Raw genomic sequence first — 13,582 nt, forward strand, 5'->3', positions numbered from 1 at the left:
GTGAAAAACACTTTGGCTATGTTTAAATGCATTTCACCTTTACATTCATATTTGCAAATGTAATACCAATGGGACATAATACCTATAAATCGTATTTCTTGTACAGCAGCATGCTTACACTTTCTTCCTCAGACAAACCTGCACTGCAGCGCCATCATCAAGCGAGCTCGTGACGTAGTGGGCGCGCGGACCAATCAACAGCCAGATAGACTCACACTTATTCCATATTCATGATGTTTCGCGGGCTTTTTGGTCACATGTCTGATTTCGCGCGAAAACTTTTCCTCGCCGGAAAAAAAAACACAACACAGTAGTCTGAAGTGAAGAGACGTGAGTAGCAGGCAGTGCAATGGCGGTGAGTGAAAAATGTTAAAATTAGCGTACATTTTGAATAAATAATTTAAAAGTTGTTAGAATTTAGTAGGTTTATAAGGGTAGAGAAAATGTTATAGTAATGAGTTGGCTTATTTTAGGTATATTCAGCTAGTTTTGGTGTTGAAGTGTGTGGCCTGATTTTCTCACGTTGTGGAGGATCTGCTTTGTGTTGAACTGATAGAAGAGAATGTTAGTCATTAGATAAATAATACTCTATTTAGACTGTTTGCTTTCTGTGGTTTTTTTTCCTAGTACACGATGTGGGTGAATCTGTTGTTTAAATTTGTAACGTGACAGTGTAGAAAGTTTATACTATATGTTTATATCTTTGTAGATAACTGTGCTAATTCTGATGTGCACTTCAGACACGGTCTTGGTTATTGGTTATAAACGAATGTAAATTCTGTAATATCTATAATAACAAATGCAGACAGCTTGTGGATTATTGTATTGGGTTTGTGTCAAATTTCTGTGCGCCACGCTTTGTTACTGAATCAGAACTCACGCTGCTCGATTCCTTTAAACGGTTCGCTCTAAGGAATCGATTCAGCACCGATATTATTCGCATGATGCTACATTTATTTTTGTACCAGCTTTTCACATAGAAATGCGTTTCAGACACCTTGTGGATTACTGTATTGGGGTAAAAATCTAGCCTAACATTACATTACATTTCTGTATCCCACGTTTCATTACTGAATCAGAACTCGCACTGCTCGATTCCTTTAAACTGTTTGCCCGAAGGAAGCGATTCAGTAAAGTGAGTCAAAGCGAAAATCTTTAGCATGAAGTTTCAAGCTTTCACATAGATGTGTCTCAGAACAATAAAAACACAACAGAATCTTTATATTTTGTTAAATATAAATATCAGAACAGCAATTATGAAGGTACATCAAAGCACAAGACTCTGATAAGATGAAAGCAAAGGATTTATAAAGGTAATTTACTTTTGACAAGATAAGTCTCTTGAATTGAATGAGGCTTATCCAAACCTCAATAACTTAAAGCGTATTAGTAAAGACAACTTGGACCTAATGCATTCTGATGCTGGAGGGTTCAGAAAGAAAAAGGTCTATGTCTCCAGTAAGTAGAGTATAACATTATTGTATGTTTATTAAATATACCAGAGGGTCTGTGGAATTTATTTTACAGCTAATTGGGCCCCTGGCCACAAGAAGTATAAAAACCTCTAATTTATTTGACTGTAGTTTATCATCAAACCGGGCTACGTTAAGTGATGCACTTAGGCATCCTCTTATGTTTCCTTTCCCCAGGATTCCTCAGAGTCTTTTAACATAGCCACTAGCCCAAGTCGCGGCTCACGGCGTGGTGATCTGACCTCCAGCCCAGGCAGAGACCTCCCTCCCTTCGAAGACGAGTCCGAGGGACTGCTGGGGGACAATGAACCCGAAGATGAGGCGGAAGACGGAGAGGAGCTGTTCGGGAACCAGATGGAGGGGTAACGGATGTTGTTTCGCTTTCATATTTTATGCTTTAGCATGTGTGATTGGTGTATACTGTGTATAAATGCAGAAAAAAAGGCTCTAGTGATATTTTCACTTCGTGTTATTTTCTATCTATATACGTTACTGGTCAAACAGACCTATGGGAATTATGTTGTGATAAAAAATCCAAAATAAATTAAATAATTTAGTATTTTAGCATCTTCAAAGTAGATGCCCTTTTTGCCTAGAATTTACAGAAATGTATTCTTGGCATTTTCTCACCTGATTTCTTGAGGAATTTCCCTGAGATGCTTTTTAAACAGTATTAAAGGAGTTCACACCTACGCTGTACACTAATTGGCTGATTTTCCAAATATTTTGCTCCAAGTCGTCTCATATTTTTTGTAAATAAAATGTTATTTTTCTAATGAAAGAAATTAATATGTTGGCACAATAATATTTTTGTCTACAACACCGATTTCAAACATTTAACCATCATAAGAAACATTTCAGTCGTCTCCAAACTTTTAACTGGTGGTGTACATTATATAATCCATAGCATGTTCCATAATATTATAAAATAGATTCCAGAGCATTTTTTATTTTGCCATTCCTTAGATAATGTATGAACTGTTTAAGACTGTACACTGAATGGACATTTTGCCCCTTGCCATCTGCAGGGACTACCGCCCTATTCCTGAACTGGATCGCTATGAGCCCGAAGGTCTGGATGAGGATGAGGATCTGAGTGAACTGTCTCCTGGAGCTCGTGCTCGTGCAGAGGCAGCCATGAACGAAAGGGACAGAAGAACGGGCATGGGCCGCATGCCGAGGGGACTGCTTTACGGTGAGTTGTGTCTCTGGCACAGACAAAACTATATAGAGTTTTTTTTTTTTGTAGATGTGTATATACACAGACACACAGAGTTTATATTCAAATGTCTCTGCATATTTGGAATATGTACTACATCCCGGTACGTGCTCAACAATCCGATGTATAAAGTGTGCGTTTAAAGTACAGCCAAAAATGCCATTCTTTTGGAGCTGTTTTCGGGGTGACGCATTGCTATTGTGGTGTGTGTTTAATTAGAAGTCAGATGCAGATTGATTATTATGGTTAAGTTTTAAACAGCAAAATGTAAATTTTCCCCCGTAATGGGAAATGTAGATGAACTACCGCAGCATTAAGAGCAGGAACACTGATGTACTGCGATAGCACAGATGACAAACGATCAATTCAGAGTCAGAGACTGGAGCAGTATATTCTTGGCTGAAGCTGTATCACTGACTAGTTAACTGTGGCTTAGAAACATACAGTGGTGGGGAAAACGGGCAAATTGAGTAAAATGCAGTAAAAGTTCCACAATTCAAAACTATCGTATAACTCTGCTACTAGTACAATTTACAGTTAGCTTGTATATAAATGCACATCCCCTAGTTAAGAGTGCAAGTGCTGTTTGGTTTATACTTCAGATTCCTTCCTCAGAACGTACAAACGAATTCCCCTGACCTCATTACAAACACATTTATTTATTTATTTATTTATTTTAAAAAATATTTTCTTCATCCAGACAGCGAAGACGAGGACGATGAGCGGCCATCGAAGAGGCGCCGGCGCCTGGTGGAGCGCGCTGCAGAAGGAGCTGGTGCTGAAGGCGAGGATGAAGAGATGATCGAGAGTATCGAGAACCTGGAGGACATGAAGGGTCACTCGGTGCGAGAGTGGGTATCAATGGCTGCTCCGCGCTTGGAGATCTACCACCGCTTCAAGAACTTCCTGCGCACACACGTGGACGAGCACGGCCACAACGTATTCAAGGAGAGGATCAGTGACATGTGCAAAGGTAAATTACTGTTTTTTTTTTAATAAATTTTTTTCCCCCTCTTTCCAGTATTTTACGTGCTATTTAATTAGTTTTTATTCACGTCTAGAAAACAAAGAGAGCTTGTTGGTGAACTATGAGGAGTTGGCCTCCAGAGAGCATGTACTGGCTTACTTTCTCCCTGAGGCACCTGCTGAGATGCTGAAGATCTTGGATGAGGCTGCGAAAGAGGTGGTGCTGGCCATGTACCCTAAATACGACCGCATAGCCCACGAGATCCACGTGCGTATCGGCAACCTGCCTCTAGTGGAGGAGCTGCGTTCGCTCAGGTACAGATTCATTACAAGTACACGACTGCTGTTGCTTGTCTTTATTTTTTATTCATTTATTTATTTTTGCACTTTGTCATTCTTCATTTTTGGGGGAATTAATTTGTGTACAGACTGATCAAAACGGTCTCTGTGGCCACATTATCTTAGGAAACAGCAAGGATACCATATGGAAAAGTGCTCTAGGGTTGGATCTTGTCTAACGTGAATGTTCATAGAACCTGGATTTCTTAATGAGGGGGGAAATGGACCCTGTGTGTGAGAGATATATATATATATTTTTTCTTTTGTCTGGTCTTTTCTGTAATCGAAAAGGGTTAGACAAAAGAATAAAGGCATGGCTTGATTTCAAACCCTTTTTAAAGCTATGTGCTGTAATCCGCTGTTAATTCTACGACGTGTTGTATACTCTGTTCTGTTTGTAGGCAGCTTCATCTGAACCAGCTGATCCGCACCAGTGGTGTAGTAACCAGCTGTACGGCAGTGCTGCCCCAGCTCGGCATGGTCAAATACAACTGTAACAAGTGCAACTTTATCCTGGGCCCCTTTTTCCAATCGCAGAACCAGGAAGTGAAGCCAGGCTCCTGTCCAGAATGTCAGTCTCTTGGTCCGTTTGAAATCAACATGGAGCAGGTACGTACTTAAGGTTTTCAACGACGAGTGCGTTTGTTACTGTAAATCAGTTGTGTGGCATCTCGGAGGGAATCGTTCTCAGTTGAGTCTGAATCACGTGAATATGTGTAGGATATTCAAGAGTTGTAATTCATCGAATCGTTTTAGTTCTTATAGCTAGTTGCATTATCTGGGCTTGTGTGTTCTTCTTTAAATTTTTGCGTGGAGCATTCTCCTAAACATTCGGTTAAGTGAGTATTCTTTCCACAGACGGTGTATCAGAACTACCAGCGCATCACCATCCAGGAGAGTCCTGGCAAAGTAGCGGCTGGCCGCCTGCCCCGGTCCAAAGACGCCATCCTTCTGGCCGACCTGGTAGACAGCTGCAAGCCTGGAGATGAAATCGTGAGTCTGAATTTGTTTGAAATGACTAGTATTGCATTAAAATGGCTGTTTTTCGAGAGAAATGCTAAGCGAAGCGACCAGTTAGCTTGATCACTATTTGCTTGGTTAACTGGTAATAGTATCTTCCTGTTACAGTTATTTTTGTGGTAGTCGATGAACATTAAACGGAGTGATTGGTACATACGGAAAGAATATTTTGAAAAGGTGCTTATTTAATGTGAATTTACTGGGATTTTATTGCGTATATTATTAGGAGCTGACGGGGATTTACCACAACAACTACGACGGCTCTCTAAACATGGCCAACGGCTTTCCTGTTTTTGCCACCGTAATCCTGGCCAATCACATCGTGCGGAAAGACGAGCGTGTGGCCGTGGCAGAGCTCACTGACGAGGATGTGAAGGCCATCGTGGCTCTGTCCAAGGACGAGCGCATCGGAGAGAGGGTGAGCACGAAGAATATGCGTTTAAATATGCCTAGTCTAGCGAGCCTGTCTGGTCTGCGTTGTTTCCTGCGCTGTATAACGGACCGGGTCAGCCAAGTTTTACAGTCCTGCTCTTAACTGGGTTTTATTCCGCAGATTTTCGCCAGCATCGGCCCCTCTATCTATGGCCATGAAGATATCAAGAGAGGTCTGGCCCTTGCGCTGTTTGGTGGCGAGTCGAAGAATCCAGGTGAGTTATTTATAGCATTTCTGCATTTAGGTTTAACCTGTAAACCTGGATTTCAGATATCAGACCGGATTTAACTCGCATTATTAAGATGTTCTGCCACTGAAACAGATTTGATCATAATCATATAGAGTTCGTTTGTCAAGTCTCTCTTCAGTCATGATCAATGTATTTATTAGAAAAATAAATATAATTTGTCTTTGTGGTTGTATGTAGTGAAGTGTTTTTTTAATTGATCTTTTTCTCCCACTTAAACGGCTTTGTCTGTAGGAGGGAAGCATAAAGTACGTGGAGACATCAACGTCCTTTTGTGTGGGGATCCAGGCACAGCCAAGTCCCAGTTCCTGAAGTACGTGGAGAAGGTGGCGAGCCGGGCGGTGTTCACGACGGGACAGGGTGCCTCAGCTGTGGGTCTCACAGCCTACGTCCAGAGACACCCGGTCACCCGCGAGTGGACGTTGGAGGCTGGGGCTCTGGTCCTGGCAGACCGAGGAGTCTGTCTTATTGATGAGTTTGATAAGGTGAGACTCTTAAACAAATTTACAGATCTGTTTTAGTCAAGAGTTTTGGTTTTTTTCCTTCTTCCCTCTTCTTTTTCTTAAATATTCTCTAGTCTTAAGAATACTGTTAAATGAGTAAGTGTCGATTCGTGCTCTTCTGAGGTGTCAAACTGTTAAGATTGGTGACCGTAGCAGCACTGAGGAAAGACGTGCACCCACGATCTATGTTCGTAAAGATTAGGTGATTAGTTCATTAATATACACAGCTTATAAAATCTTACTGGGTTGAAATGGATTGTGGTTGATCGATTAACAGTGACAGAACTGCCATAGTTCATGCTCAAGGTTTTTTTTTTTTTCCCCCTCTCCTAGGAATAACTCCTCACTAAGAGAGAATATTTATAACACAATTTAACTCCATTTTAAAAATCTAAGATATACTTCTAGGAGTATTTCAGTGAGTTGGCCCTCATCGTGCTGGTATCAATTTACTATTAAAGTCCTTATAATTCTCTCACCGCACTGTTTGCTTGTTACACAGATGACCGATCAGGACCGCACTAGTATCCATGAAGCCATGGAACAGCAGAGTATCTCCATCTCCAAAGCTGGCATTGTCACATCCCTGCAGGCTCGCTGCACCGTCATCGCTGCTGCTAACCCAATCGGTGCGTACCAAAGTCTTATGCAGGAAGCGAGGGTTGTATCACGAATCCAGTTTAGCCTTATCTCTACATTTAGGACTTCTTCCTTCCAGCAGGGTTCGTACAAGGTGCTTGAATTTGGCGTTTTGAAATTGAAGTACTGGAAAACCTTGAAAATAGCCATATTTGTATCTTGTGGTGCTTAAAAGGAGCTCGAATTATAAAAAGTCAATAAATAAAGTTGTTTATTTTCGATAGAACACACATGCAATACTTTCACTCAAAATATGACCCCTCGCTGCAGCCCCTCCCCCTCCTCCCACTATTTGCTCACTCGTTTTGACCGAGACCGCTCCGGTCCGCCGTTCAAACCCCTTTAGTGATTTTTATTTATTTATTTTTCTTGTGAACACCCCCCAGCCCCCCCCCCCCCCCCAAACAAATCTAGGGCAAACTTTAGCTACTTTCTGTAGAAGAGTGTGGCCAGTACAACCCTGTGAGTGCCAGGTCCTGCTTTCCTGCCGCAGGTACTCCTCTCTCTGCGGATACTCTGTTCGGAGAGGAGCAGCACATTCACTCACGTCTAACATTCTCTCTGAGTGAATCATTTTACATCTTTAACTGGTGTGTGTGTGTATGTGTGTGCGCGGTGGTTTTGTCAGTTGATGTCACAGTTATAAATCAGGATTTTAGCAATGCAGAGCAGCAACTTGGAAATGTCTGCTGGTGAACATGTAGTCTCTTAATGGGTGGCATTTCAGTCTCTATTTCATACTCGTTCCGTTTTCTGACAACAGAAAAATATGTAGGTGAGAACAGCTTTATTATTGGAAATTCTGCTGTATTAAAATACAATATATGAGCACAGAGCAGGAAAGAAGCAAATGGATGTAAAGGGCTGAATGAATATATGACAGTGATGTCATGCGCTAATTAGCATATTAATTACAACATCTAGGGACATTTAACGACTTTTCATTGTAAAACTGTTGCTGTCACTCACCTGGAGTATACTGATGTTACGGTGATGATGAAGCAGTGCATGGGAAATGCAAATTTAGTCCATTTGATTGTGTTTCTTTATTATTTATTTATTTATTAACAGAATAAATAAAGAATATGTTTGAATGGCATCTCTTGTATAGTCCTTGAAAGCAAAAATAGTGTTTGAAATGTCCTTGAACGTCTGTACAAACCCTGTTCCAGGCTTTTAAAAGATTGATTTGTCTTCACTTGAATTGACCTGCTGAAAGCTGAAACCCCACAGTTTTTTCCTTTTCTTCAGAACAGTAGGAAGTTCTTTTCTGTTTTTAGGGGAAAGGGCAGTTAATAGGCAAGAATAGTTGAAATTGCCCCCCTTCCTATGGCACTTCTGGTTAGAGGTGTTCTAATAAGGGCCCATACCACCTTTTTAATCCTTCATGCTATCTGATTTTTAATTATTGTTCAAATGGTGATGGGTTTTTTATGCTCAAAATACTACCTATAAGCCAAATTTGTGCTTCAGTCAGTCACTTTCTTACTCCGATATAATGAATCACGTTTTCACACATCCTGTCAAGTGCGTTCACATTAAATTATGCATATGTGGGAGGGGGGGGGGCAGGGTGTTCAGTAATCGGATGTGAAAAAGGTGATAATTCTGGTCATGTTCTTTCATGTAAGTGAAAGAAAGCATAACACTTGAAAGCCTGTGAGGGGGAAATGATTGAACCGTTGTCTTTGTTCTATGAACACCGCTGTGTGTCAGACCATTTAGTTAAAATATTTATGCCAGATTAAGGGCAGTTCATTCACTATGTCATTAGCACAGACGTTAGCGGAATCTCGCTATAAGCTATAACTGTTAAGCTGTCATTGGCTTTAATTAAAAATGCATGGCACTTTCCATATAAACAATCCAGTGTCTGATTGTTGCATTTAAAGTAAATAAATAAAAAATCAGTTACTTTGTGGGTTTTCATAGTGGTCTCTGTGTGTGTGTGTGTGTGTAAATAATATACAGTCCAGCATGCTATAGGTAAGATTTGTTTGTTCTCTTTCCCTTTTAAGGTGGCCGATATGACCCATCTCTCACGTTTTCTGACAACGTGGACCTGACCGAGCCCATCGTGTCTCGTTTTGATGTCTTGTGTGTCGTAAGAGACACTGTGGATCCCGTGCAGGTGAGACACTGTCTGTTCCTCCCATGGTTACCTGTAGCTCCTGGGATAAAAAATTATATAATATATATATATTCATTAATAATAACTAAAAAAAAAAGTGTTATTTATTAACCCCATCCTTCTGTCTTTAAAGGACGAGATGCTGGCACGCTTCGTGGTGGGCAGCCACATAAAGCATCACCCAGGCAACAAGGAAGGGGGTGTTGCCAGCCTGGAGGAAATGGTGCTGCCCAACTCGTCAGATGTGCCGCCCATTCCTCAAGAGCTGCTCAAGAAGTACATCATCTATGCCAAGGAGCGTGTTCGCCCCAAACTGAACCAGATGGACCAGGACAAAGTGGCACGCATCTACAGTGACCTCCGCAAGGAATCCATGGTTAGAGGAAGGACTTTCTTCTCACAGGATTCTTTTCAAAATGCACTGAAATATTCAAATGTCATTTTTACTCTGCCTCAGACAGAACAGGCGTTAACAGTAGAGCTGCGCTGTAAAATTCACTACAGGTGTGACAATCCTATTTTTCTAAAAATTAATCAATATATTCCATTTAAATTATCTGTAGTATCTAAAAGTTTGATGTTTTCTTGATTTTACATTTCTTAGCTGATCGATGTACCTCCGTTTTCAGCCTGATTTGTTAAATCGGGTATTAATTTACTCTTAGGATGAGTCCTAAGTAGCTTTCAGATCACTGGTTATGTTGACTACATGGGGTATAATATAATGGCGTTGTGCTGCACCATTTGAAATGAATAAATAAATGTAGTTATATAGATTATAATAGTGGCTCCCTGACTAAAAATCAGTTTCAGTTGAAACGCACACAGAGTTCCACCCCTAATTACAGATCGAATCCGATACACAAGTTGGTGACTTGTTTGCTTTTTGTTCTGGTGTGGTTAAAATTTGTGTTTTTATGTGTCTCTCTGACAGGCTACGGGCAGCATCCCGATCACTGTGCGTCACATCGAATCGATGATCCGGATGGCAGAGGCCCATGCACGCATGCACCTCCGTGACTACGTACAGGAGGACGACGTCAACATGGCTATACGCGTCATGCTGGAGAGCTTTATCGACACACAGAAGTTCAGTGTGATGAGGAGCATGAGAAAGGTGTGGAGATTTGTTCAACTAGGACCTTTCGAAATGTTTGACCAAATAAAGACTTTATTTCTTTGGACTCTAGTTGCTTTTGACTCGGGTATGCACTGTAGTAGTATTGAACCAGGCATGTACATGTAGTTCGTGTCATACTAATACAGTTAGGATTCTGAATGTATTCGGTAGTAAGAAGGCGCCAAAGAAATGAGAGGACACTTCTTTATTACGATGGGCTATGGTATTCTTCTACCCTTACGTGCCTTCAGAAGTCAAAGGTTTTTTTTATTTATTTATTTATTTTGTGGTTGAGGGGGTGAGAGAAAGCGTGATGCTACAAAGGAGATTACAGAAATCCAATTTGAATTTGAAGCAAAATGACATCTGAATCTGATTTTTAAAACATCTAATTTTATGTGCATTGTTTTTATTGCTTAGACTTCCTGCTTAAATCTACCCTGAAAAATTCCACCTTCTGTTGTCTATGGGAACAAAATCTCCAGTTTAAATTTTAATGAGAAGTGACTTTAGCCTCTGTGATTAACCTTGGGACACAAAGATGTCGGTGTAGGAGCACTTGCATTTCTACCCTGGTGCTCGTCAGATCAGCACGGCGAAGTCAGCACTCTTTAATGCTTTTAAAAGCCAATACGCCGATACGTTTGCCCCCCCGGGCTTTTTCACCTGTTCAGCACTGGCATATAACGAGCAGTGGATAGAAGCAGTTTGGCGTTAGAGGTTAAACGACTGCAGCACAGTTTGCCCAAGGTGCTTGAAGTACTCAAATAATCTTTTTGAGAATTCTGTACTGCAAAAGAGGGCAGTAGCTTGTTTTATATAACTGACTAAATAATTAAATGTAGTTCTAGTCACTCGACGTTCTTTAATACTGTAGGAACCCTAAATATATCAACACAAGACATAAGCACAGATTCTTAGTTTACCGATGCCACTATTTAAATAAATAAATTTTGTCACCCTTTTGTTATTTGTTCTGGGATTTACTGACCGGTGTCTGTTCTCCTCCAGACGTTTGCACGCTACCTGGCTTTCAGGCGAGACAACAACGAGCTGCTGCTGTTTATCCTGAAGCAACTGGTGGCCGAGCAGGTGTCCTACCAGCGCAACCGCTACGGAGTGCAGCAAGACGTCATCGAGATCCCTGAGAAAGACCTGGTGGACAAGGTAACTGACAGGATGATGTACTCTACTGTCGTATGTCACACATTAAATAATACAGGGATATTAGTGTTACGGTGTGACCATATTAGGGGTGTGATTTTGAAAATCTAAAAATGAGTTTTTCTGTTGTAGAATGCAAAGGCAGTTTTCTTTTGTATGTGAGATTTTGGTGTGTTTTCAGGGCTGGACGAATCCTATGTTGATTAGCTAACCTAATGGGCAAGAGAAAGCTCTGCAGTGCCGTGTATTTGTTTGCGAGTTAAGTGCATTAACATGGAAGAGAGTGATTGTGATTAGAAACTTTTGTTCCAAGAGGATCATTTCAGACATTGTGTTTGTGCCATCGACAAAAAAGTCAAATCATTGTCCAGTATTGTGTTTAACCGATATTTGAGCACTGTTACTTACTTATAGCAGGCTATGTGATTTGGATGTGTGCGTTTTCACATTGTACCACTGTGAAGCCTACCAAGTTTCAATGTATTGAGCAATGGAAAACTTTTGTTTTGCAAAGTCAACGAAGGGTTTTTCCAAGTGTTTTATTTATTTATTCATTTATTTTTGCTTGTTAAACCTACCATGAGATCTTCCAGGTGCCCGGATTAGTGATTTGTCCACCCCTGATTTTGTATTTTTAGTGTATCCCTGGCAATTTGGTACATATCTTGATTGTTTAAGGTACATTTATTCATATTGCAATAATTGTCTTTATTAAGTTATGCATTCTCCCTCTCTCCTTTGTAGGCTCGACAGATCAACATTCACAGCTTGTCGGCATTTTATGACAGCGACTTGTTCCTCTCCAACAAGTTCTCCCATGATGTGAAGAAGAAGCTGATCATGCAGCAGTTCTAAGCCATGTGCTGCATATGGATTGTATTTGAGAATCATGTGGATGTGTAAATAGGTTCCTGTATCGCCACATGGTGTGGAAATGGATGAGTTCTGATATGGACAGTCACGTGATCATTCAGAGAAATGCCACACTTTGATAGCGGTCACGTTTGCTTGTTGTAAGACAGTTGCTACGAATTATTATTATTTTTTTCTTTCTATTGTCAAATATGATGCGTACCATGTTCTAAAAGAAATTGTCAAATAAAATGTTCACTGACCCTCAAATTCCTTAGAGTAAATTGTTTTGTGATCTTCCATCATAGAATGTAAATTTATAGCACAATATTTCTGCCAGAATTTCGTGCTTGAGTGTTTTTGCTCTTGCTTTCACAAATGATGAGATTTGGGTCAAAATGCAGGTACTTAAGGGGTTAATTGCTGTCCATGCAGTTCATGAATAGTTAACCTGCTTCTTAAAGATGGAAATGTTGTCTCCGAGTATGCTAGCACAGGATCACAATCTGTGTTCATCGATGGGCATCTACATCTCCAAACATGAACTTGGCAGAAAATCTGGGAGCATGCGCATATCTAAAAATATATATTGTGCAAAATTATTCAACCTCCATTGCAAATCAGGTTTATTGTCAAAATGTACAGACTTTCAGCTGTTTGCAGTGAACAAATCAAACAAAAGCAATTGGAATAGTTCAACCCAATGAATGCTTCAAGTGGTTTCAACAAATTAATCTGAAAAAGCAACTTATAATGACTTCTCCAGTTTAAAATTATTCAACCCCTTCATGGCAAGCATCTTTAGTACTTAGTAAAGCACCCTTTTGCTGTTATGATCTGCTGCAAACGAGATGCATAACCAGACACCAGCTTCTGGCAGTGTTCCTGCGGAATCTTAGCCAATTCCTCTATCTATATCTGTCTGTCTGTCTGTCTGTCTATCAGAGAGAATATAAAAAATATATGCTTATAAAGAATTGCACTTTTGGTGTATGTGCCCCCTTCCCCCCCAAAGAAAAAGAAATGTCAAGTTCAAAATGGATAAGCATCAGTTTAGCGACACGCAAACTTAAAAAAAAAAAAAAAAAAAAAGATAAACTATCACGGCCCACAGCCACCAGAAAAAAATGCTTTTTTAACTGCTTTTATTTCCAGCAAATTTCTTAACATGTATAAATATTTGTATTAACATAAAAACATTCAACAACTGAGACATAAACTGAAGATGTTTCAGACATTTGAGGAACAGAAATGGAATAATGAGTCCCTGAGCAAAGGTGGGGTCAATATTAAAAGTAACGGTCAGTATCTGGTGTCTCCTCCAGCTGCTTTAAGTACTACAGTGCATCTCATCCTCATGGACTGCACCAGACTGATCAGTTCTTGCTGTGAGATGTTCCTCCACTCTTCCACCAAGGCATCTGCAAGTTCTCCATCACGTCTGAGGAGACACGGATACATGTAATTTTCACTGCAC

General features: G+C 40.4%; 1 protein-coding gene across 1 annotated transcript; it reads left to right on the plus strand.

Moving 5' to 3' along the window:
* Positions 1 to 277: 277 nt before the first annotated feature.
* mcm2 (minichromosome maintenance complex component 2) lies at positions 278 to 12,344 on the plus strand. The gene is made up of 16 exons (XM_053653474.1): positions 278 to 355; positions 1,650 to 1,834; positions 2,501 to 2,667; positions 3,392 to 3,664; positions 3,753 to 3,972; positions 4,398 to 4,605; positions 4,855 to 4,989; positions 5,243 to 5,434; positions 5,570 to 5,663; positions 5,931 to 6,181; positions 6,702 to 6,828; positions 8,857 to 8,969; positions 9,103 to 9,345; positions 9,904 to 10,086; positions 11,101 to 11,256; positions 11,998 to 12,344. Exons 1-16 carry the CDS (start codon positions 350 to 352, stop codon positions 12,106 to 12,108), a joined length of 2,664 nt encoding a protein of 887 aa, XP_053509449.1. The 5' UTR covers positions 278 to 349; the 3' UTR covers positions 12,109 to 12,344.
* The last annotated feature ends 1,238 nt before the right edge of the window (positions 12,345 to 13,582 follow it).

The sequence above is a fragment of the Ictalurus furcatus genome, chromosome 21 (assembly GCF_023375685.1).
Source record: "Ictalurus furcatus strain D&B chromosome 21, Billie_1.0, whole genome shotgun sequence".
NCBI classification, from domain to species: Eukaryota; Metazoa; Chordata; class Actinopteri; order Siluriformes; family Ictaluridae; genus Ictalurus; species Ictalurus furcatus.

Bases quoted from the DNA above. Each gene is read 5' to 3' on its own strand.
- mcm2 (XM_053653474.1), top strand. The intron at 5,664-5,930 runs GTGAGTTATTTA...CTTTGTCTGTAG, and splicing joins TGGCGAGTCGAAGAATCCAG to GAGGGAAGCATAAAGTACGT. The intron at 9,346-9,903 runs GTTAGAGGAAGG...TCTCTCTGACAG, and splicing joins ACCTCCGCAAGGAATCCATG to GCTACGGGCAGCATCCCGAT.